This window comes from Trichomycterus rosablanca, chromosome 14, assembly GCF_030014385.1.
Source record: "Trichomycterus rosablanca isolate fTriRos1 chromosome 14, fTriRos1.hap1, whole genome shotgun sequence".
Lineage (NCBI taxonomy): Eukaryota > Metazoa > Chordata > Actinopteri > Siluriformes > Trichomycteridae > Trichomycterus > Trichomycterus rosablanca.
This window is the reverse complement of record NC_086001.1, coordinates 21,157,766-21,184,509: the sequence shown is the minus strand read 5'-3', so window position 1 is coordinate 21,184,509 and position 26,744 is coordinate 21,157,766. Positions and strand designations below refer to the sequence as shown.

The 26,744-nt window shown below is 38.9% G+C and overlaps 2 protein-coding genes across 2 annotated transcripts in view; one reads left to right on the top strand and one right to left on the bottom strand.

The window, feature by feature from the left end:
* Nucleotides 1–26,498, top strand: part of LOC134326913 (zinc finger protein 850-like) — a gene marked incomplete at its 5' end in the record, with an annotated part of 54,543 nt that extends 28,045 nt beyond the window's left edge. The window contains one exon of the mRNA XM_063009021.1: nucleotides 25,381–26,498. Within this exon, the coding sequence (XP_062865091.1) occupies nucleotides 25,381–26,426 (1,046 nt within the window). The remainder of the gene's footprint in view (nucleotides 1–25,380) is intronic.
* On the bottom strand, nucleotides 8,026–13,282 carry LOC134327005 (zinc finger protein 271-like). The gene is made up of 2 exons (XM_063009095.1): nucleotides 13,197–13,282; nucleotides 8,026–9,457 (listed from the first exon to the last, which is right to left on the bottom strand). The coding sequence occupies exons 1-2, from the start codon at nucleotides 13,280–13,282 to the stop codon at nucleotides 8,026–8,028; spliced, it is 1,518 nt and encodes a 505-aa protein (XP_062865165.1).
* Nucleotides 26,499–26,744: the final 246 nt, after the last annotated feature.

The window sequence follows — 26,744 nt, the reverse complement described above, 5'->3', positions numbered from 1 at the left end:
CAGTTATTTATTCTTAAAAAAAAAATACATGACCGTGTAGAATACTTTTATTCTACACGGTCTAAATTTCTTTTAGTCCTCTGCCATGTGCAGTACAAGAATTCACTAAATTGCACAGCAGTTCTCTTTTTATTTTTTTTATTTTTTTTTCGATTAACAAAATTGATTGTAACCAATTATAAAGGTCATGTCACGTTCATTAGGTGAAATAAAGCCAGAATTAAAGATTGCAGAATAACAGGGTGGTATAGCCTGAGGTAAACCTTAACAAGTCATGTGACCCATGTGAACCTACGACTGTGTCTCTGTGGCGCAATCGGTTAGCGCGTTCGGCTGTTAACCAAAAGGTTGGTGGTTCGAGCCCACCCAACCTGCCGGTTGATTAAACGGATATGAGACACAACAACAACCTGTAGTCCCACAGAATAGTGGAAATAAGTAACTGAAAAACATCCAGTAAACAACAGTCCTACAAGCACAAACATCCACCTGATAAGTCACCAGAGAACGGCTGTCCAAAGTGGAAGAACGTTCTTTTGGTTTCAGTAGATGATAAATGAAGATACTCGCCCAACGTGGGGCTCGAATCCACGACCCTGAGATTAAGAGTCTCATGCTCTACCAACTGAGCTAGCCGGGCTTAAACAGCACGTCAAAACAGACAGCTCATCGGTCAGATCATCAGAGAGATGTAGGTTTAATTCACTAACATCACGACCAGATTAAGAACTAATTCACAGTTTACAAACAAACACAATTCAGAATAAGCAACAGAAACAGACACAGACTTACTGTCACTTTTAAACTACTACTTTGACTTGTTTTGAGTTATAAGATTTACAGTATGATGTTGTTTGATGTTTGTTGGTGATGAAAAGAAGGCTGGTCTATAGAATCCACAATTAATGCCAACTTCAGTGGTTATACAGTTTGAAAAAGTTTGATGGGATGGTCTGTACTAAAATAACACATTACACATTTCTAAATGTTTTAAATGTTCTATCAACATGTTTTTTCTATATTTTAATTAAAAACAACTATTGTGAGATTTATATCCACTTGTCCTGTTTGCATTCCACAGGAGACACCCCCCCCCCCCCCCCGCTGTTAAAAAAGTAATAAGTAACGTTTACTCTGAGTACATTTTAAATAAGTTACTTCTTACTTTTTACTTGAGTAGATTTTTAGACTAGTAATTTTACTTGTACTTAAGTAAAAATTTATTAAAGTAACAGTACTTTTACTTTTACTCTTTCCACCTCTGTATTTTAGCAATATGGAGACTTTTTGTTTAAATGTACCAACATACCTGAGTGAAATGTTAATGTTCCCAATACATCTGAATACAGAATATCAACAAACTATCAATGTTCAAAGTGTAATTAGCGATATATTATCAGTATGGAGACTTTTGATATCCTCAATAGAGCTGAACACAGAATTCCACTTATCGATCAATGCTAAGTGTAATAATTGATATATTATGATATCACTGATAGCTGACCCCAGAATTCCAGTACAATAACAATGCAAAGTGTAGTAATTGTTATCTCAGCAAAAAATGGATGCTTTTTGTTAAAATGTAACAACATGCCTGAGGAAAATGTCGATATCCTCAATACAGCTGAACACAGAACTGCACTTAGCAATCAGTGCTAAGTGTAATTAGTGATATAATATCTATATGGAGACTTTTTTAACCAATGAAAACAAAACCTTGAAAAATGTTGATGTTCTTATTATACCAAATATCTTTTACCTCAGTGCCATACGTGAGCTGAACAATGTCAGTTTACTCACTCCTATGTGGACTTTGTGGCTACTCAGACCACACCTCTGTTATGTTGATTCCAGCGTACAGACCGCTCACCAGTTGCTACAAGCCAGAACTAAAACAGGTAAAGACCTGGCTAGCAATAGCCTTCTCTGCTCTTCAGTACACTGACTGGGACATGTTTTTATTTATCTAAAAACAGGACAGAAGCTTTCAGGAATCAATAATGAGACATTTACATTTACATTTTCGGCATTTAGCAGACGCTCTTATCCAGAGCGACTTACAGAAGTGCTTCTATAGTGAACATTTCATTTCTCAAGTTTAGGTAAACAACAGTCAAAGAACACAAATCTGCTAAAACCTGTTAAAAAGCCTTTTTTTTTTTTGAAATGGAAAAGAATGGAACAAAATGTTAGTAAATAAGTACAGTCAGCCTAAGTGTTTAGTAAAAAGGTGGGTTTTTAATTGTTTTTTAAAGACAGCAAGAGACTCAGATGTTCGGACAGACAGAGGAAGTTCATTCCACCACTTCGGCGCTAGAACAGAGAACAGCCTTGATGCTTGTCTTCCTTTAGTCCTGGATGGGGGCTCAAGTCGAGCAAGACTAGAGGCTCGGAGGTTGCGTGGTACAGAGCGTGGTTTGATTAGGCCACGAAGGTAGCTTGGGGCTGGTCCATTTTTGGCTTTGTAGGCGAGCGTCAGTGTTTTAAACTGAATGCGTGCAGCTACAGGAAGCCAGTGAAGAGAACGTAGCAGTGGGGTGATGTGGCAGTGTTTGGGTTGGTTAAAAACCAGACGTGCAGCTGCATTTTGAATGAGCTGTAAGGGTTTAATCGTGGACATGGGAGCTCCAGCAAGAAGGGAGTTGCAGTAGTCCAACCGCGAGATTACAAGTGATTGCACCAGAATCTGGGTAGTTTCCCTGGAGAGAAATGGACGAATCTTCCTGATGTTGTACAGGAGGAACCGACACGCTCTGGTCATGTTGGCTATATGAGGAGAGAATGTCAGCTGGTTATCAAGGACAACACCAAGACTTCTTACCTTATCAGATGGTCTGATCTGGGAGTCATCCAGAGAAATTACTAGGTCCTGGGTTGGAGACGGATCTCCAGGAATGAGCAACATCTCTGTCTTGCTAGGATTAAGTTTTAGATGATGAGCCGACATCCATTGTTAGATATGTTGCAGACATGCTGAGATGCGAGCTGAGACTTGCGTGTCTGAAGGAGGAAATGACAGAACGAGCTGAGTATCATCTGCATAGGAGTGGTAGGAGAAGCCATGGGAGGCTATGACCTTGCCCAGAGAGCGGGTGTAGATAGAGAAAAGAAGTGGGCCAAGTACAGAGCCCTGAGGAACACCGGTTGAGAGAGTGCATGGGAAAGATATGGATCCCCTCCATGACACTTGGTAGGAGCGCCCTTCCAGGTAGGAGGCCATCCATTGCCATGCTGAACCTGTTACTCCAAGGTTGGAGAGAGTGGACAAGAGAATGCTGTGATTCACTGTGTCGAAGGCTGCAGAGAGGTCAAGAAGAATGAGGACAGATGACAGTTTGGCTGCTTTGGCTGCATGAAGCTTCTCAGTAACCGCTACAAGAGCTGTTTCCGTAGAATGCGCTGCCTTGAAGCCAGACTGGTACGGATCGTGGAGGTCATTCTGAGTGAGAAAGGCAGATAGTTGGTTATAGACAGCACGTTCAAGAATTTTTGATAGAAAAGAGAGGAGTGAGACAGGTCTGTAGTTGTTGATGTCTGTAGTGTCTAGTGTAGGTTTCTTAAGAAGGGGAATGACCTGAGCCTTCTTAAAAGCAGTAGGGACAACACCTGATGTCAGGGAGTTGTTGATGATGGGTGTGATGAAGGGGATCAGGTCCTGTGAGATGTCTTTGAGGATGGTGGATGGTATAGGGTCGAGAGCGCATGTAGTGGGATTGCTGGATGAGAGGAGCTGTGTAACCTCATCCATGGTGAGTGGGGTGAAGCTGGTGAGTGTGTTGGTGGGTTGAGGGTCAGTTGAAAGTGGGTCAGTCGGAGAGAAGGATTGATTGATTTTGTCGATCTTGTCCTGAAAGAATGTTGAAAAGTCAGTAGCAGTGAGAGAGGCAGAAGGGGGAGGAGGAGGAGGGTTTAGAAGAGAGGAAAAGATAGCATGAAGCTTACGTGGGTCAGCAGCAGATTGTTCAAGCTTGGCTTTGTAAAAATATGTTTTTGCAGCAGTCACATCAGATGAGAACCTGGACAGCAGATCGTGGTAGGAGTGGAGATCAACACTGAGCTTAGATTTCCTCCACTTTCTCTCAGCTGCCCTTAATTCTCTTCTGTTGCTGCGCAGTGCATCTGAAAGCCAAGGAGCAGGGTGAGAAGGTTTTCCTCGCTTGAGGGTAGGAGGACAGAGCTGATCGAGGGATGTTGAAAGAGAAGAGAGTAGCGTATTAGTTGCGGAGTTGAGTGGAAGGGTAGCAAGTATGTCAGGGTTAGGTAGTGAAGTTAGGATGTTAGAGATCAGCAGGGAGGAAGATAAAGAGTGAAGATTGGGGCGTGTTGTAAGGGTGAAAGTGTGGTTGGAGGTAGGAAGAGTTGGGAGACAGAGAGAGAAGGACACAAAGTGATGGTCAGAGAGGTGGAGTGGGGTGACAGTGAGGTCCAGAACAGAAGCTGGACGGCTGAAGACCAGGTCCAGAAGATTGCCTCCTTTGTGTGTCGGAGGGCTGTGGTTAAAGAGGAGGTCGAAAGATGAAAGAAGAGGAAGAAGACAGGAGGACTGAAGTGTAGGGAGATTAAAGTCACCAAGAAGAGTCAGAGGAGTTCCATCTGAAGGGAAGAAACTCAGAAGAACATCCAGCTCTTCTATGAAGTCTCCCAGTGCGCCAGGTGGTCTGTAGATGACAATGATATGAAGAGTAATCGGAAAAGTAACAGTAATAGCATGAAATTCAAAAGATGAAATGTTAAGGTGAGAAACATTCACAGTAGTGAATTGCCATTTCCTGGTCAGGAGCAAACCTGTACCACCACCCCTGCCAGATCCTCTCGGTGTATGAGAGAATGTGTAGGCAGAGGATAAGGCTGCTGGTGTTGCTGAGTTCTCGGGGGTGATCCATGTCTCAGTCAGTGCCAGGAAGTCAAGGCTGTGAGAAAGTGCAAAAGCTGAGATAAAGTCAGCTTTCTGGACGGCTGATTGACAGTTCCAGACCCCACCTACCACCACTGTTTGAGACTGTTGCAACAGTTGGGGGTAGATGAGGTTGCTGGCGTTACTGTTCCTATAATGTGCCCTCTGATGTCTGCAGGGTCTGTGAGAAATTAGCACAGGAATAATTGAGTAGCACATGCTGAGAAAAAAGTTTGATAGATTGAACAGATAGTCAGACACTGATAGTACTTACCCAAGTTAGTTTAGATTAGTAGAAAAAACCTAGAGATTTAATTTTATACTAAGTTTAGCCCTGCCCCCCAATTCACACCTAGGCCTCTAACACAGGGCACCTGAAGCCACTTTAACCAATCAGCAAAACACAGATTAATGCATCAACAGACTATTTAACAATAGTTAAATGCTACTTCAATTCTAGCAATGTTAATAATCAAAGTTACAAAGATAGAGTCTAGAACAAGTTACAAGTTAACACTATAAAAGTTACAAGCACTGTAACTGACCGAGGATTAAGGTTCAATATGTAGATATTTTATTAGCAAACAAGCTATAACAAGCAAAATACATAAATGACACATAAATGACCATAACAATACTAATTCTAGACTGGATAGGTGGCCATTTGCCCAGACTGTAACAATTGCTCAAGTATATGAAAACATCAGATTGTACAAAACTGATTGTACCAAGTTATATAAGCCAAACAATGAAAATGTGTGAAACAAGTTATATAAGTAACATCTGTGCCAACATATAAAAATAATAATACATTTTATTTATAGGCACCTTTGAAAACACTCAAGGACACCTTACAATACGAAACATCAGTACATAATTAACGACACAGATTAAGGGTAGGCAAGTTTAAAGAAATACGTTTTAAGGCATGTTTTGAAACTAGGGATTGAATCAATGGTGCGAATGTCAGGAGGGAAAGAGTTCCAGAGATGTGGGGCAGAGTAGCTAAAAGCTCTAGCTCCCATATGAGGTAGTCCAAAAAGGAGAGAGTGACAATAATCAATTCGAGATGTGACCAGGGCATGAACAAGAACATCAGCACTTCTAGGAGAAAGGAATGGACGTAGACGATTTATGTTACGTAAATGGAAATAAGCAGATCGTGTGATATTGTTAATATGTGCATTAAATGAAAGCTTGTGAGTGGAAGGAGAGACGACGAGTTCTCCATCATCACTAAGAATTTGTTAGTTTTAGAGAGAGGAGATTTTGTACCTATAAGAAGAATTTCAATTTTTTCAGCATTTAATTTGAGAAAATTGTAAGAGAACCATGTTCTTAATTCTATTAGACAATCAGAGTGAGATGGAGGAGGAAGAGTAGCCGTGAGCACAGTGGACAGGTATAGTTTGGTGTCGTCCACATAACAGTAAAATTGAATGTTGTATTTCCTAAAGATACAGGGGTTGGACAAAATAACTGAAACACCTGTCATTTTAGTGTGGGAGGTTTCATGGCTAAATTGGACCAGTCTGGTGGCCAATATTCATTAATTGCACATTGCACCAGTAAGAGCAGAGTGTGAAGGTTCAATTAGCAGGGTAAGAGCACAGTTTTGCTCAAAATATTGCATTGAACACAACATTATGGGTGACATACCAGAGTTCAAAAGAGGACAAATTGTTGGTGCACGTCTTGCTGGCGCATCTGTGACCAAGACAGCAAGTCTTTGTGATGTATCAAGAGCCACGGTATCCAGGGTAATGTCAGCATACCACCAAGAAGGACAAACCACATCCAACAGGATTAACTGCGGACGCAAGAGGAAGCTGTCTGAAAGGGATGTTCGGGTGCTAACCAGGATTGTATCCAAAAAACATAAAACCACGGCTGCCCAAATCACGGCAGAATTAAATGTGCACCTCAACTCTCCTGTTTCCACCAGAACTGTCCGTCAGGAGCTCCACAGGGTCAATATACACGGCCGGGCTGCTATAGCCAAACCTTTGGTCACTCGTGCCAATGCCAAACGTCGGTTTCAATGGTGCAAGGAGCGCAAATCTTGGGCTGTGGACAATGTGAAACATGTATTGTTCTCTGATGAGTCCACCTTTACTGTTTTCCCCACATCCGGGAGAGTTACGGTGTGGAGAAGCCCCAAAGAAGCGTACCACCCAGACTGTTGCATGCCCAGAGTGAAGCATGGGGGTGGATCAGTGATGGTTTGGGCTGCCATATCATGGCATTCCCTTGGCCCAATACTTGTGCTAGATGGGCGCGTCACTGCCAAGGACTACCGAACCATTCTGGAGGACCATGTGCATCCAATGGCGGTGCCGTGTATCAGGATGACAATGCACCAATACACACAGCAAGACTGGTGAAAGATTGGTTTGATGAACATGAAAGTGAAGTTGAACATCTCCCATGGCCTGCACAGTCACCAGATCTAAATATTATTGAGCCACTTTGGGGTGTTTTGGAGAAGCGAGTCAGGAAACGTTTTCCTCCACCAGCATCACGTAGTGACCTGGCCACTATCCTGCAAGAAGAATGGCTTAAAATCCCTCTGACCACTGTGCAGGACGTGTATATGTCATTTCCAAGACGAATTGACGCTGTATTGGCCGCAAAAGGAGGCCCTACACCATACTAATAAATTATTGTGATCTAAAACCAGGTGTTTCAGTTATTATACAACCCCTGTACGTCCAATGGGAAGCAAGTAAATTATAAATAGTAGAGGCCCCAGGACAGAGCCCCGAGGGACACCACTAGTAACAGGAGTTACTGTGAACATACTGTACACGTCTAGAAATGTATGAAGAAAACCAATCAAGCACAGTATCACTAAGACCAATATATGCTAGCCGATCCAATACCTTTTATTTTCAATTCACTTCCACTATTAACTGATAGCATTCACTTACATCAGGCTCTAAACCTCCTGGTTCTACCCACCATTTACTCCACTATAGATAATCACATTATTTCCCAGTAATAGTTTAACCTAAAGATTTATACTTTTATTATTACTATTTACTTATTAATGTTAACTGTGTAATTAATGACCTATTATTACACAGTATAATTCATTCATTGCTAAACATTTCTCCCCAACACTGTGAGCATCATTTCTGTAAAATATGAATGCGCTGGTGTTTTTTGAGATTACTCTGTATATTAAAACCCTTTCCACACTGTGAGCACTGATACGGTTTCTCTCCAGTGTGAATGCGCTGGTGTATTTTGAGATGACTCTGTCTATTAAAACTCTTTTCACACTGTGAGCACTGATACGGTTTCTCTCCAGTGTGAATGCGCTGGTGTCTTTTCAGATCTATCTGTCCATTAAAACTCTTTCCACACTGTGAGCACTGATATGGTTTCTCTCCAGTGTGAATGCGCTTGTGTATTTTGAGAACACTCTGTTGATTAAAACTCTTTCCACACTGTGAGCACTGATACGGTTTCTCTCCAGTGTGAATGCGCTGGTGTTTTTTGAAAGCACTCTGTTGATTAAAACTCTTCCCACACTGTGAGCACTGATACGGTTTCTCTCCAGTGTGAATGCGCTGGTGGATTTTAAGCTCACTCTTTATATTAAAACTCTTTCCACACTGTAAGCACTGATATGGTTTCTCTCCAGTGTGAATGTGCTGGTGTCTTTTGAAAGCACTTTGTTGATTAAAACTCTTTCCACACTGTGAGCACTGATACGGTTTCTCTCCAGTATGAATGTGCTGGTGTCTTTTGAAAGCACTCTGTTGATTAAAACTCTTTCCACACTGTGAGCACTGATATGGTTTCTCTCCAGTGTGAATGCGCTGGTGTGTTTTGAGCTTACTCTGTCCATTAAAACTCTTTCCACACTGTGAGCACTGATATGGTTTCTCTCCAGTGTGAATGCGCTTGTGTGTTTTGAGATTACTCTGTATATTAAAACTCTTTCCACACTGTGAGCACTGATATGGTTTCTCTCCAGTGTGAATGCGCTTGTGTGTTTTGAGAGCACTCTGTTGATTAAAACTCTTTCCACACTGTGAACACTGATAGGGTTTCTCTCCAGTGTGAATGCGCTGGTGTCTTTTTAAATCACTCTGTTGATTAAAACTCTTTCCACACTGTGAGCACTGATACGGTTTCTCTCCAGTGTGAATGTGCTGGTGTGTTTTGAGAGCACTCTGTCCATTAAAACTCTTTCCACACTGTGAGCAATGATATGGTTTCTCTCCAGTGTGAATGCGCTGGTGTGTTTTGAGAGCACTCTGTCTATTAAAACTCTTTCCACACTGTGAACACTGATACGGTTTCTCTCCAGTGTGAATGCGCTGGTGTAATTTGAGATTACTCTGTATATTAAAACTCTTTCCACACTGTGAGCACTGATATGGTTTCTCTCCAGTGTGAATGCGCTGGTGTATTTTGAGATGACCCTCTTGATAAAAACTCTTCCCACACTGTGAGCACTGATACGGTTTCTCTCCAGTGTGAATGCGCTGGTGTCTTGTGAGAGCACCCTGGGTACTGAAGCTCTTCCCACACTGTGAGCAGACGTTTCCTTCTTCCTGTGTGGGACTGAGAGAGGTGTTAATGCTGACAGTACCAGAAGACATTTGCTGATTACTGGAGCTTCTGGTGGGCGTCAGATCCTCATGTTCAGTCTTAATCTTCACCAGAGTCTCATATTTATCATGGTTGCAGCTCTTGATGTGATTGTGGAGCTGATTTTGGGTTGTAGAGGAACGTGGACATGAGGAGCAGCAGAAATCCTTGTTCAGTTCTGAAGCAGAAAATAATCAAATACAGTGTATCACAAAAGTGAGTACACCCCTCACATTTCTGCAAATATTTCATTATATCTTTTCATGGGACAACACTATAGACATGAAACTTGGATATAACTTAGAGTAATCAGTGTACAACTTGTATAGCAGTGTAGATTTACTGTCTTCTGAAAATAACTCAACACACAGCCATTAATGTCTAAATAGCTGCAACATAAGTGAGTACACCCCACAGTGAACATGTCCAAATTGTGCACAAATGTGTCGTTGTCCCTCCCTGGTGTCATGTGTCAAGGTCCCAGGTGTAAATGGGGAGCAGGGCTGGTAAATTTGGTGTTTTGGGTACAATTCTCTCATACTGGCCACTGGATATTCAACATGGCACCTCATGGCAAAGAACTCTCTGAAGATGTGAGAAATAGAATTGTTGCTCTCCACAAAGATGGCCTGGGCTATACGAAGATTGCTAACACCCTGAAACTGAGCTACAGCATGGTGGCCAAGGTCATACAGCGGTTTTCCAGGACAGGTTCCACTCGGAACAGGCTTCGCCAGGGTCGACCAAAGAAGTTGAGTCCACGTGTTCGGCGTCATATCCAGAGGTTGGCTTTAAAAAATAGACACATGAGTGCTGCCAGCATTGCTGCAGAGGTTGAAGACGTGGGAGGTCAGCCTGTCAGTGCTCAGACCATACGCCGCACACTGCATCAACTCGGTCTGCATGGTTGTCATCCCAGAAGGAAGCTGACGCACAAGAAAGCCAGCAAACAGTTTGCTGAAGACAAGCAGTCCAAGAACATGGATTACTGGAATGCCCTGTGGTCTGACGAGACCAAGATAAACTTGTTTGGCTCAGATGATGTCCAGCATGTGTGGCGGCGCCCTGGTGAGAAGTACCAAGACAACTGTATCTTGCCTACAGTCAAGCATGGTGGTGGTAGCATCATGGTCTTGGGCTGCATGAGTGTTGCTGGCACTGGGGAGCTGCAGTTCATTGAGGGAAACATGAATTCCAACATGTACTGTGACATTCTGAAACAGAGCATGATCCCCTCCCTTCGAAAACTGGGCCTCATGGCAGTTTTCCAACAGGATAACGACCCCAAACACAACCTCCAAGATGACAACTGCCTTGCTGAGGAAGCTGAAGGTAAAGGTGATGGACTAAACCCAATTGAGCACCTGTGGCGCATCCTCAAGTGGAAGGTGGAGGAGTTCAAGGTGTCTAACATCCACCAGCTCCGTGATGTCATCATGAAGGAGTGGAAGAGGATTCCAGTAGCAACCTGTGCAGCTCTGGTGAATTCCATGCCCAGGAGGGTTAAGGCAGTGCTGGATAATAATGGTGGTCACACAAAATATTGACACTTTGGGCACAATTTGAACATGTTCACTGTGGGGTGTACTCACTTATGTTGCCAGCCATTTAGACATTAATGGCTGTGTGTTGAGTTATTTTCAGAAGACAGTAAATCTACACTGCTATACAAGCTGTACACTGACTACTCTAAGTTATATCCAAGTTTTATTTCTATAGTGTTGTCCCATGAAAAGATATAATGAAATATTTGCAGAAATGTGAGGGGTGTACTCACTTTTGTGATACACTGTACATTTATAACATTATAAATAATAATATACACTTATAACATTATAAATAATAAATAATCAAATACATTTATAACATTATAAATAATAAATACATTTATAACATTATAAATAATCAAATACATTTATAACATTATAAATAATCAAATACATTTATAACATTATAAATAATCAAATACATTTATAACATTATAAATAATCAAATACATTTATAACATTATAAATAATAAATACATTTATAACATTATAAATAATCAAAAACATTTATAACATTATAAATAATCAAATACATTTATAACATTATAAATAATCAAATACATCTATAACATTATAAATAATAATATACATTTATAACATTATAAATAATCAAATACATTTATAACATTATAAATAATCAAATACATTTATAACATTATAAATAATCAAATACATTTATAACATTATAAATAATCAAATACATTTATAACATTATAAATAATCAAATACATTTATAACATTATAAATAATCAAATACATCTATAACATTATAAATAATAATATACATTTATAACATTATAAATAATCAAATACATTTATAACATTATAAATAATCAAATACATTCATAACATTATAAATAAAATACATTTATAACATTATAAATAATCAAATACATTTATAACATTATAAATAATCAAATACATTTATAACATTATAAATAATCAAATACATTTATAACATTATAAATAATAAATACATTTATAACATTATAAATAATCAAATACATTTATAACATTATAAATAATCAAATACATTTATAACATTATAAATAATCAAATACATTTATAACATAAATAATAAATACATTTATAACATTATAAATAATAAATACATTTATAACATTATAAATAATCAAATACATTTATAACAATATAAATAATAAATACATTTATAACATTATAAATAATCAAATACATTTATAACATTATAAATAATAAATACTGTTAGTAATTGTTAAACTGAGATCTGATGCTAAAGTCCTGTAACGTGATTCATCCTGCATTCATCATTTCCTGGTCACACTGATCTGCATGAGCACAATACAAGCTTTCACTGTATGATGCTTCATCCCAGGTTCCTCTGATTCTATTCAATCCAAATCTTATTTTACTCAAGATAAAAAATATCTTACTGAGTTCATCTTTATCTTCAGGTTCTTCCTTCTTCACAGGCTTCATCTGGAAACCTCCACACTGTTGGTCCTCTGGGGTGAGGTGTTCCTCAGAGGTGAAGTGGTCCACAGGGATCGAGGTTCCTTCACCTGAAATCTCTTTGTTTTGTGAAAAAAAAAAAAAAAAAAAGTTTGTTATTGTTGGTAGTAACGACCAACTTCTTTATTAAGCACTTAAGTTAGAACTAACAGACACGTACTTCTATACTATCTGTCAAAAAACACGACCTATAAACCTTTGTTCAAACAGGGTTTCAGCAGATTTAATAATAATAATAACAATACAACCCCAAATCAGAATAAGTTGGGACCGTTCTCTATGGGGGACAGGATGTGGGTTAGCTTCGATCTCCTCGATCATGGCAGGGTTCGGCATAGACAGAGAGGAAGCACGATGCAAATTGGACAATTCAACGCTGATGGAACTGATGAAGAGCTGATGAAGGTGATGAAGAGCTTCTGTGGTAGTGTTTGCCTTTATGTAAACAACACATGGTGCATGGACTCTGCACTGTTAATACCTACTGCTCTGCTGACCTGGAATACCTGGTTATAACGTGTAGACCCTTTATAACTAGGTATTATAACCACCAGAGTTTTCCTGCATTGTTACTGCAGCAGTTTATATCCCTAAAGATGCTAATGCTAACGCAGCTATACAAGACCTTTGTGAACCCAGATGGAGTCTTTATTGTTTACACAAAGCTCCACCCCTCCCCCACCTGGGTCAGTCTGATCACCAGTCTTTGTTCCTGCTCCCCAAGTACACCCCAGTCATCAGACATCTGAGACCCACAATGAGGACAGTTAAGATCTGGATGGAAGGTGCAGACTCATCTCTCCAGGACCATCAGCACAAACAGTCACGTATATATTGAATATATCAGCTTATATACTCGACTTTATTTCTTCTCATTCATTACCCAATCATTCAGCCACTTGTATTCACCTGGCATTACTCTGTAATTATATACTAGTCTATACACGGTACAGTCAGCATGATCTGTTTAATCTTCTTTATCTTCTGTCTCCTCATTTCACTCACCTGCTCACTTCTGCACTAAATATACAAAAATATTACAAGAAATTCAGACACGACCAAATTAGGAGAAATGATTTTGCTCAAGTCTTACTGAGTTCATCTTTATCTTCAGGTTCTTCTTTCTTCACAGGCTTCATCTGGAAACCTCCACACTGTTGGTCCTCTGAGAAGAGCAGTTCCACAGAAGCCACAAGTTCTGCAGGGATTAAAGTGACTTCACCTGAAATTCATCAATATGAGAAGAAGAATCTCAACAACTGGAGGAAACTGAAGGTTGTGGGTTTGGTTTTCTGATCATAAATAAATCCTAGTTAGATTCAAACTTAAATCCAGACACTGTACTGTACCACACTGTCTGGTGGGAAAGTGGCATCATGCTCTATATTTACTTACAGAAGAAATCATCATCATCTTCCTCCTTTTGTATTATTTTCTTCTGAAATTCTTCATGTTGTAGATCCACAGGGGTGACGTCTCCCTCTTCTGCTGACTGCATTATTAAAGATCTAACAGACAGACAGACAGACTATCAGGGCTCTAGACTAACTTTTTGCACTGGTTGCACTGGTGCGCCTAACTTTTTTTCTTAGGTGCACCAGCACAAAAGTTAGGTGCACCCAAATTTTCGACCGGATCGCATTTAACACCGCAGTTTTACAGGTTCACTTTTTTTTTAATCGTTGTCCATATAGGCAATATTGACTTGTAAATGATTAAGTAACAATTTGGTCAACATGGCCTCGTCTGATGATCTATTTGCTGCTGCCTGCCGCTGAAAGGCAGCAAGGAGAGGGGACACTTGGGCAGTGCATTTATCCTGGCATGTAATGTGTTTTATAGATGCATTGTGCTTTTTCAGCTTTTTAATTCGAAATGTATTACAATCAGTCACAAATGCACTATTGCCGGCCATGGTCTTTTTGTGTATGTATACTTGTGTATGTATGTGTGTATATTTGTGTAGGTTTGTGTGTGTGTGTGTGTATGGGGCTCTAGAGTGTAATCTTAATTGCAGTGCATTATATTATCGGCTTTACACAGATTCCCAAAATTGCTTGCGGTGCACTCACTGTGTACTGTGATTACATGTATACTGATATTTCATTTTCTTTTAGTTATTTTTATATTTTACTTAACGTAAACATTGTTGTGTTTTTACTTTCACTATTGCCGCACTTTACCGCTAGCATTAGCCACTTGCTACTGTAGAGGGTCGGCTCACCTAGCCGCTGTCCGGTGGGGACGGGTCTTTTGCTGCGCGGTGGTGGAGGTGTGGGAATAAAAACACACGACAGGGTCGAGTCACTTTAACTGTTTAGTCAGGACTTCAAAGAGCGTTACAACACTTTATACCGCCTAGTTCCAGCACCCGAACTTCAATCCTGGGGCTATACGGCGAGTCTCATATACAAAACTAAACAAACTGCAGAGCGTCCGAACGCACACACACAAACCAGGTGCTGCATTCTGATTGGCTGAGCTGAATGTCACATACCGCCGCTACAATATTGTCCCGCCCTTCACTATCTCTGATTGTGTGTTTGTTGTTGAACCACAGGGAGACTTTCAGAGTCGCTGAGACTTTTTTTCCCCTCGAACAGCTGGTCGCACCGGTGCGACCTAAGATTTTTTTTAGTCGCACCATTGAGAAATTAGGTTGCATGTGCGACCAAATTGGTCGCACTCTGGAGCCCTGGACTATTCAACTAAAAACAAAGTTAAACTATAAACAAATATCAACAATAAACAAAGTTCACCTGTAAACAAAGTTCAACTATAAACAAAGTTCAACTGTAAACAAATATCAACAATAAACAAAGTTCAACTGTAAACAAATATCAACAATAAACAAAGTTCACCTGTAAACAAAGTTCAACTATAAACAAAGTTCACCTGTAAACAAAGTTCACCTGTAAACAAAGTTCAACTATAAACAAAGTTCACCTGTAAACAAAGTTCAACTATAAACAAAGTTCAACTGTAAACAAATATCAACAATAAGCAAAGTTCAACTGTAAACAAATATCAACAATAAACAAAGTTCATCTGTAAACAAAGTTCAACTATAAACAAAGTTCACCTGTAAACAAAGTTCACCTGTAAACAAAGTTCAACTATAAACAAAGTTCAACTGTAAACAAAGTGTAACTGTAAACAACGTTCAACTGTAAACAAAGTTCAACTGTAAACAAGGTTCAACTATAAACAAAGTTCAACTGTAAACAAAGTTCAACTGTAAACAAAGTTCAACTATAAACAAAGTTCAATTGTAAACAAAGTTCAACTATAAACAAAGTTCAACTATAAACAAAGTTCAACTGTAAACAAAGTTCAACTATAAACAAAGTTTAACTATAAACAAAGTTCAACTATAAACAAAGTTCAACTGTAAACAAAGTTCACCTGTAAACAAAGTTCAACTGTAAACAAAGTTCAACTGTAAACAAAGTTCAACTGTAAACAAAGTTCAACTATAAACAAAGTTCAACTGTAAACAAAGTTCAACTATAAACAAAGTTCAACTGTAAACAAAGTTCAACTATAAACAAAGTTTAACTATAAACAAAGTTCAACTATAAACAAAGTTTACCTGTAAACAAAGTTCACCTGTAAACAAAGTTCAACTATAAACAAAGTTCAACTGTAAACAAAGTTCAACTGTAAACAAAGTTCAACTGTAAACAAAGTTCAACTGTAAACAAAGTTCAACTATAAACAAAGTTCAACTGTAAACAAAGTTCAACTATAAACAAAGTTCAACTGTAAACAAAGTTCAACTATAAACAAAGTTTAACTATAAACAAAGTTCAACTATAAACAAAGTTCAACTGTAAACAAAGTTCAACTATGAACAAAGTTCAACTGTAAACAAAGTTCAACTATAAACAAAGTTCAACTATAAACAAAGTTCAACTGTAAACAAAGTTCAACTATAAACAAAGTTCAACTGTAAACAAAGTTCAACTATAAACAAAGTTCAACTGTAAACAAAGTTCAACTATAAACAAAGTTCAACTGTAAACAAAGTTCAACTATAAACAAAGTTTAACTATAATTAAAGATCAACTATAAACAAAGTTCACCTGTAAACAAAGTTCACCTGTAAACAAAGTTCAACTATAAACAAAGTTCAACTGTAAACAAAGTTCAACTATAAACAAAGTTAAACTATAAACAAAGTTCAACTGTAAACAAAGTTCAACTATAAACAAAGTTCAACTGTAAACAAAGTTCAACTGTAAACAAAGTTCAACTGTAAACAAAGTTCACCTGTAAACAAAGTTCAACTATAAAAAAAGTTCAAAAATATGACGTGTTTATATAAAACTGTGAGATTTAATCATGAAGAAACTCAATCAGTTCCGCTCAATTGATTCATTTTGCTGGATCGGTTCAAATGAATCGGTTCATCAGTACTGAATCATGTGTGATGCTAACAGTTAGCGGAGCAGCTAATAGTTTGTGTGTTTAAATAAAACTGGAGTTAAAGCTCCTCAAATCCTCACAGTGATGTTTTATTATGAACTCTAGTTTTATTATTAATTAGAATATGGTTATAATTAAATATAAGGGTTATAATTAAATACATATTTTACTTACAGATGAGGCTCTACAGCACAAACACAGCAGCTTCTTGTTCTTCTTATGATGTTTAATGGCGGTTGGCAGAACAACTTAAGACGCACCAGCGCCACCAACTGGACTGGAGTTGAACAGCAGCTTAGCAGTAAAACATCTCCATTAGCACATCTGTATTAGTGGTGTGCGATACTGCAAAATTTGTTATCGATCCGATACCGATACTTTGTACTTACAGGGGTTGGACAAAATAACTGAAACACCTGGTTTTAGACCACAATAATTTATTAGTATGGTGTAGGGCCTCCTTTTGCGGCCAATACAGCTTCAATTCGTCTTGGAAATGACATATACAAGTCCTGCACAGTGGTCAGAGGGATTTTAAGCCATTCTTCTTGCAGGATAGTGGCCAGGTCACTACGTGATGCTGGTGGAGGAAAACGTTTCCTGACTCGCTTCTCCAAAACACCCCAAAGTGGCTCAATAATATTTAGATCTGGTGACTGTGCAGGCCATGGGAGATGTTCAACTTCACTTTCATGTTCATCAAACCAATCTTTCACCAGTCTTGCTGTGTGTATTGGTGCATTGTCATCCTGATACACGGCACCGCCATTGGATGCACATGGTCCTCCAGAATGGTTCGGTAGTCCTTGGCAGTGACGCGCCCATCTAGCACAAGTATTGGGCCAAGGGAATGCCATGATATGGCAGCCCAAACCATCACTGATCCACCCCCATGCTTCACTCTGGGCATGCAACAGTCTGGGTGGTACGCTTCTTTGGGGCTTCTCCACACCGTAACTCTCCCGGATGTGGGGAAAACAGTAAAGGTGGACTCATCAGAGAACAATACATGTTTCACATTGTCCACAGCCCAAGATTTGCGCTCCTTGCACCATTGAAACCGACGTTTGGCATTGGCACGAGTGACCAAAGGTTTGGCTATAGCAGCCCGGCCGTGTATATTGACCCTGTGGAGCTCCCGACGGACAGTTCTGGTGGAAACAGGAGAGTTGAGGTGCACATTTAATTCTGCCGTGATTTGGGCAGCCGTGGTTTTATGTTTTTTGGATACAATCCGGGTTAGCACCCGAACATCCCTTTCAGACAGCTTCCTCTTGCGTCCACAGTTAATCCTGTTGGATGTGGTTTGTCCTTCTTGGTGGTATGCTGACATTACCCTGGATACCGTGGCTCTTGATACATCACAAAGACTTGCTGTCTTGGTCACAGATGCGCCAGCAAGACGTGCACCAACAATTTGTCATCTTTTGAACTCTGGTATGTCACCCATAATGTTGTGTGCATTGCAATATTTTGAGCAAAACTGTGCTCTTACCCTGCTAATTGAACCTTCACACTCTGCTCTTACTGGTGCAATGTGCAATTAATGAATATTGGCCACCAGACTGGTCCAATTTAGCCATGAAACCTCCCACACTAAAATGACAGGTGTTTCAGTAATTTTGTCCAACCCCTGTACTTTCATGTAGGGAAGAGCAGTGTATCATGATGTATGAGGTGAATGTATCATCAATTTGCTTTGACTAATAAATGATTTTGTATTTATTAGTTCATCATGTGAATGTGAAAACCCACTACAGTTTGTAGGCGAATAAAAAGTAATTTTATTAATGTAATAAACTAATGAAGTCTGGGGTTTTTGTTGAGAAACAATTATATAATAAGAAACATAATTCCCCCTCTCATTGTACACTCTGGCTTTTTGTAAAATAAAGTACAGAAAAAGAGTCTCACGCATATACATAGCGGCTTCCTGATTCCCACAAGTCAGATAAAATCTCCCAAAATCTAGAACGAGCGGCCAAGAACGACACACACACACACACACACACACACACACGCGCACGAAGGCGACACAGACTTTATTAATACGATCGCGTATTAAATCCATTATCTGATATACAATCTAGCGCACTGTGTAGGAAACATAAATCAATTGTCTAATATACTGTCTAGTGCACTAAGTAGGAAACATAAATCTATGATCAAATATACAATCTAGTGCACTATGTAGGGTACATAATTATGTAATACACTATCTAGTGCACTATGTAAGGAACACAAATCATCATCTAGTTATACTTTCTAGTGCACTGTGTAGGGAAAATTTAAAAATTGTCTAATTCACTATCTAGTGCACTACGTAGGGAACATAAATTCATATCTAAGATGCTATCTAGTGCACTATGTAAGGAACATAAATTCGTTATCTGATATTCAGTTTAGTGCACTATGTAGGGAACCTAAATCCGTTAACTAATACGCTACCTAAAGCATTATGTAAGAAACATAAGTCTATTATCTAGTACACTAAGTAAAAAACATAAATTATTTTATTAATATACAATCTAGTTCACTATGTAGGGAACATAAATCTATTATCTTGCACACTAGCTGGTGCACTATGTAGTACACATTAATGTGTTTGTGACTTGAACAGTTAGTTTAGTAGCTCAGTAAGCAGCTCCTAAAAGTTCTGTTATCACCCATATCCTTTGCTGTGTGCGAGAGGATTTTAGCTTTTTTTTTTTAGCTCCCTGAAATGAGTTTTTGCAACTTGGGATGTCTGACATGTTCCATCTATCCATCCAGCTTAAGTACCATAAACACTACATAAAAAACATGTGGAGTTAATGGTGTAATTATTAACCTTCGTGCTCAATTCTTCATTACAAAACATTTGTTTTGTGGTTCCATGGTGTAATGGTAAGAACTATGGACTCTGAATCCAGCGATCGGAGTTCAAATCTCGGTGGAAGCTTATTGCTTTAATTTGGGGACCCGGTGTGAGGTCCAAGATTGAGAAACATTAGCAGTTTCAGGATGGTAGCATTCAGCGCATGTGCAGTACAACAGAGCGCTTGTGGGGTGTAGACCACGATTACTTGTGCTAGTTGTGTCAACCAAGCAGATCACCATTCAGGAAGGTATATCAGTGCCAAAATACGAGCCAGTTTGTTCAGTAAAACTTTATAAGCCAACAGCAGCGAATAAACTTAAGAGTCACCTTAGATTACATGTTAACTTCCATCTATCCATCCAGCTTAAATACCATAAACACTACATACAAAACATGTGGAGCTATTCTTACTACAGTAAAACACACTGAACTGACTTTTAAAGTGAAGTTCAAAATGTTGTACAGAGATCGTTCCCATCTAGTGGTGCTAGATAAATTACAGCTTGTTGCTTGGGTACAGATTTGTGACATTATTATTAAATTGTTGTTGTTGTGTTTGTTGTTATTTTTTAACTGTTCATGTTTTTAAATGTAAAACCATAAACAGCACCGTCTATAAATAAATGAATCTTGTGCTTCCCATTGAGATTTTTGTTTACGTGAACAATGTCTGAAATTTGACGAGCTTGATTAGTTTGTAATATCCCAGCTAGCCTTGTAATTGTGGCCCACTTCCGGCGCAACTCCTGCCAGCCGAGCCTGCCGCATCTGGTTCAGTGCGGGCAGCCCGTGTCGGCTCTGACTCTTTTTGAATGACTGCCCAGAATCGGGCCAAATACGCTGGCCCAAATCCGGATGCCAGATCTCCGCCGACTCTCCCATAACTGGACCAGAATAGCCCCCAAACCACTGCGATACTATTTATTTCCCGTTTTCTTCTCCTTTCACATCCTTATAGATAAAATAGTAGATTTATACTACAGATTGTGCAGCAGAAAGTATTTTATTAAGATAATTGCAGCAAGTAGTATAATAATAATAATAATCAGAATATTATAAAAGTGAACCAAAATGACAACTATATGAATATTATATATAGAAAATAACATATACACTGCCCGGCCAAAAAAAAGGTCACACACTCTAATATTTGGTTGGACCGCCTGTAGCTTTGATTACGGCACACATTCGCTGTGGCATCGTTTCCACAAGCTTCTGCAATGTCACAACATTTATTTCTGTCCAGAGTTGCATTAATTTTTCCCCAAGATCTTGTATTGATGACAAGATTCAAGATTTTCCTCGAAGATGATGTTTCCCCACTGTCCTTCCACTTTTTAATAATGCGTTGGACAGTTCTTAACCCGATTTTAGTAGTTTCAGCTTCCAATGGGAGGCTCTTACCTATTTGCTTAGTTAAATCCAGGTGGTGACCTTTTATTTGACAGGCAGTGTAATTGCATACAAGAATAATAATTATAAAAGTGAACAATATTGTAAATATAAATACTATACTACGCATACACAATACTACTAAACATACTACTACTACTACATCTACTAATACATCCTATATACATACCATAAATATTTATCACACACATATATCACATATACATATATGGCAAATATTAAAACTATCCTATACATACATTGACTGCTTTGCTGCAGAATGAATTCTGTCTCACTGCACCTGCAGAAGTATAGGGGTTCGGATAGGGATTAACAGACTGAAAGCCTGTTATTAAGTTTTAGTAAATCTGCTAGTTTATTGCAGTAAATAACCTGAAATAGAAAATCTGTGCAATTTAGGTTCTGTATTTTTTGTTTATACATTTAGCTATTTAGAGACAGGACATTCTGTTTATGTTGTTCTGTACATCTAATAACCCCATCTACCATATGGAAGTCTACCATTTATTTTAGCTCAGTGTCTGTGTAATTCACATTCATGTCTGAGTTTATTAACATGTTGCATGGTGCTGATCTTTTACAGGCCAATGAATTAGCAAAGTTCTACTTGCTGTCCATGTTTACTGCAATGTCAGAGAGAAAACTCAAGTATAACAAGTATACTAACAAGTATTTTAGTAAAACAAGTATTTTTAGTAGTGAGAAAGAAGAAGTTTCCCATAATAAAAATAATATAAAGAAGTACAGACAGACTTCAGTTAAGTTAACTGTCATCTACAATTAACTTTTAAAATAACTTTCTATAAAAAGAAGTTTTTTGTTCGTTATTCAGTCACACAAAGAGAACAGTTGCAAAAGTCACTGAAAAGACTGCCACGGTCTTTTACGGATGTAACTAAATACAATACCAAATAATACACCAATCAGCCACAACATTAAAACCACCTCCTTGTATGTATACTCTTATTCTATCAGCTCCACTAACCATATAGAAGCACTTTGTAGCTCTACAGTTCCACTGTCGTCCATCAGTTCCTCTGCATACTTTGTTAGCCCCCTTTTATCTTATTCTTCAATGGTCAGGACCTCCACAGGACCACCTCAGAGCAAGTATTATGGGTGGTGGATCATTCTCAGCACTGCAGTGACACGGACGTGGTGGTGGTGTGTTAGTGTGTGTTGTGCTGGTTTAAAAGGATCACACACAGCAGTGCTGCTGGACTTTTTAAACAATGAGTCCACTTACTGTCCACTCTATAATTGTACACACCTGCTTTGTTGGTCCACCTTGTGGATGTACAGTCAGAGATGGTAGTTCGTCTGTTGCTTAATATTGTATTATTATTATTATTATTGTTGTTGTTGTTTTGATTATTATTGTTATTATTATTATTGTTATTATTGTTGTTGTTGTTGTTATTATTATTCTTGTTGCTTATTGTAGCTTTTACGTTATCCACAGTATTCAATGAGCTTCAATTATTTTAGCAGCTGTTGTCTAATGCTAGAAACTGTTAGCCTTTTAGCTAACGTTACCTGAAATGTTTCAGTTCAGACTACCAGTTAACCTGAAACTCACTAGACAACATTACCTAACAGTTTCCATTTCCAAATTGCTCTCTATCTTAATCCAAAACTCATTAATAGACTTTCTGCTTACTTTTCGCTAAGTAAAAAATTGTTAAGATTAAACGTTTATTTACCTCACACGAACGAACGAGTCCTCTTTTTCAACGGCTCGCGTCGCACTGTTGCCATGGTGATGCTGTTCTGCCGGCGCTGAATCAGAGACTGGACGCTGGGCCACAGCTGGACAACCAGCGTCGGCGCGCACGCGTTTCTACGAGCACGCGTTTCTACGAGCACCAGACAAACCCAGCTGTTGTAACAACTGGGCCGGATCTGGCTACATTGATTCTGGCCGATTCTGACACTCGGCCGACTGTGCCGATAGAAAAGTGGGAACTGGGCCAGATGATTGTGCTAGCTGGGTTATTACTCATTACTTATTACTCATTACTCATTACTTAACTAAAATTGTAATGGGATTACTTTACTCATTACATCCTGAAAATATAATCTCGTTCCTCATTACTTTACTTTCACGTTACATTCTAAACCCAAACAAATACTGTACACTGGAATCACATCTACAAACAAATTCCATTTATTTACTTTATTTATTTAGTTTCAGAAAAATCCTCTCTTGTGCAGAGATGTGCCTGTGTTTGTTTCTGCTTTAAAACACAAACGCCATGAACCAATCAGATTTAACATCATTAAACGAGTTTATTCCTTAATTATTTGTCCTTATACTAGAAGAGCGACTCGGTTCCTTTAGTTCATTTCAAAGAATCGTTCAATAGAATCGGTTCGTTCCCCCAACACTGTAGCTGAGAGATACAGGGCTAATGGAGATGTTTTACTGCTAAGCTGCTGTTCAACTCCAGTCCAGTTGGTGGCGCTGGTGCGTCTTAAGTTGTTCTGCCAACCGCCATTAAACATCATAAGAAGAACAAGAAGCTGCTGTGTTTGTGCTGTAGAGCCTCATCTGTAAGTAAAATATGTATTTAATTATAACCCTTATATTTAATTATAACCACATTCTAATTAATAATAAAACTAGAGTTCATAATAAAACATCACTGTGAGGATTTGAGGAGCTTTAACTCCAGTTTTATTTAAACACACAAACTATTAGCTGCTCCGCTAACTGTTAGCATCACACATGATTCAGTACTGATGAACCGATTCATTGAACCGATGAATCAGTCGATTGTAACGGATTCAGAGTTTATTCATTATTAAATCTAACATTTTGATATAAACGCGTCACATTTTCAGCTTTGTTTACAGTTTTTAATGTTTGATAGAAACAGCGAGTTCTTGTAGCTTTGTTTACAGCTTGTTTTACAGGTTTGTAGTAAAAGTTAAAAGTATTAGTACAGCACTGTTATTGGGAGTGGATGAGAAACTAGATGTAAAGAACATCAGACTTCATCATTTCACTTTGGGCCACAAAACCACTTCCACCAAACTCAAAGGGTTGTTTCCCAGACAGGGATTAAGGCTTATAGTCCAGGACTACATTTAGCTTTAAATAGAGAATCTCCATTCAAAATGCTGTGTAGTCTAGGACTAGGCTTAATCCCTGTGTGTGAAACCAACCCAAAAAGTTCTATTAGAAGTCTTTTCTGTCTGATGCTGCTCAGTCCCACAATAGTTTCAACATTTTTACTCTGTTTACAGCCTCACAGCATTAAAAATAAACAGTTAAAACAGTGTAAAAGAATTTTCCTGGATTTCTCTTTAATAGGGAATAAAGTACATTTGTCTATCTGTCCGTCTGCCTGTCAGATCTTTTAATAATGCAGTCAGCAGAAGAGGGACACGTCACCCCCATAGATCTACAAAATGAAGGATTCCAAGAGAAACTAATAAAGAAGGAGGAGGAAGAAGATGGAAGTTACTTCTGTAAGTAAATGTGGAGCAATTTGCCATGTTAGTACAGTACAGTTTGGTTAGTATAGTAGAAATAATAAGAAAATGTGGATAGTGGGATTAGAACCTGTACTGTACCGTACTGTCCTGTGGAGAAGTGCTGATACTTCCAGTCTGGATTAAATCTAAGTAGTATTTATTTGTGGTAACTAAACCCACAACCTTCAGTTTCCTCCAGTTGTTGAGTTTCTTCTTCACATATTGATGAATTTCAGGTGAAGGATCTTTAATCCCTGTGGAACACGTCACCTCTGAGGAACACCTCACCCCAGAGGACCAACAGTGTGGAGGTTTCCAGATGAAGCCTGTGAAGAAGGAAGAACCTGAAGATGAAGATGAACTCAGTAAGATATTTTTTATCTTGGTAAAATGATTATTTATGATGTTATAAATGTATTGATTATTTTCTGCTTCAGAACTGAACAAGGATTTCTGCTGCTCCTCGTGTCCACGTTTCTCTACAACCCAAAATCAGCTCCACAATCACATCAAGAGCTGCAACCATGATAAATATGAGACTCTGGTGAAGATTAAGACTGAACATGAGGATCTGATGCCCACCAGAAGCTCCAGTAATCAGCAAACGTCCTCTGGTACTGTCAGCATTAACACCTCTCTCAGTCCCACACAGGAAGAAGGACACGTCTGCTCACAGTGTGGGAAGAGCTTCAGTACCCGGGGTGCTCTCAAAATACACCAGCGCATTCACACTAGAGAGAAACCATATCAGTGCTCACAGTGTGGGAAGAGTTTTATTACACAGAGTAATCTCAAAAAACACCAGCGCATTCACACTGGAGAGAAACCGTATCAGTGCTCACAGTGTGGAAAGAGTTTTAATGGACAGAGCCATCTCAAAATACACCAGCGCATTCACACTGGAGAGAAACCATATCAGTGCTCACAGTGTGGAAAGAGTTTTAATGGACAGAGTGCTCTGAAAAGACACCAGCACATTCACACTGGAGAGAAACCGTATCAGTGCTCACAGTGTGGAAAGAGTTTTAATAGACAGAGTGCTCTCAAAACACACAAGCGCATTCACACTGGAGAGAAACCGTATCAGTGCTCACAGTGTGGAAAGAGTTTTAATGGACAGAGTGATCTCAAAATACACCAGCGCATTCACACTGGGGAGAAACCGTATCAGTGCTCACAGTGTGGAAAGAGTTTTAATGTACAGACTAATCTTAAAAAACACCAGCGCATTCACACTGAAGAGAAACCGTATCAGTGCTCACAGTGTGGAAAGAGTTTTAATCAACAGAGTGCTCTCAAAATACACCAGCGCATTCACACTGGAGAGAAACCGTATCAGTGCTCACAGTGTGGAAAGAGTTTTAATGGACAGAGTAATCTCAAAAAACACCAGCGCATTCACACTGGAGAGAAACCATATCAGTGCTCACAGTGTGGGAAGAGTTTTAATGGACAGAGTAATCTCAAAATACACCAGCGCATTCACACTGGAGAGAAACCGTATCAGTGCTCACAGTGTGGAAAGAGTTTTAATAGACAGAGTCATCTCAAAATACACCAGCGCATTCACATTGGAGAGAAACCATATCAGTGCTCACAGTGTGGAAAGAGTTTTAATGGACAGAGTGATCTGAAAATACACCAGCGCATTCACACTGGAGAGAAACCATATCACTGCTCACAGTGTGGAAAGAGTTTTAATATTTAGAGTAATCTCAAAAAACACCAGCGCATTCACATTTTACAGAAATGATGCTCACAGTGTTGGGGAGAAATGGTTAGCAATGAATTAATTATACTGTGTAATTAATAGGTCATTAATTACACAGTAAACATTAATAAGTAAACAGTAATAATAAAAGAATAAATCTTTAGGTTAAACTATTACTGGAAAATAATGTGATTATCTATAGTGGAGTGAATGGTGGGTAGAACCAGGAGGTTTAGAGCCTGATGTAAGTGAATGTTATCAGTTAATAGTGGAAGTGAATTGAAAATAAAAGGTATTGGATCGGCTAGCATATAT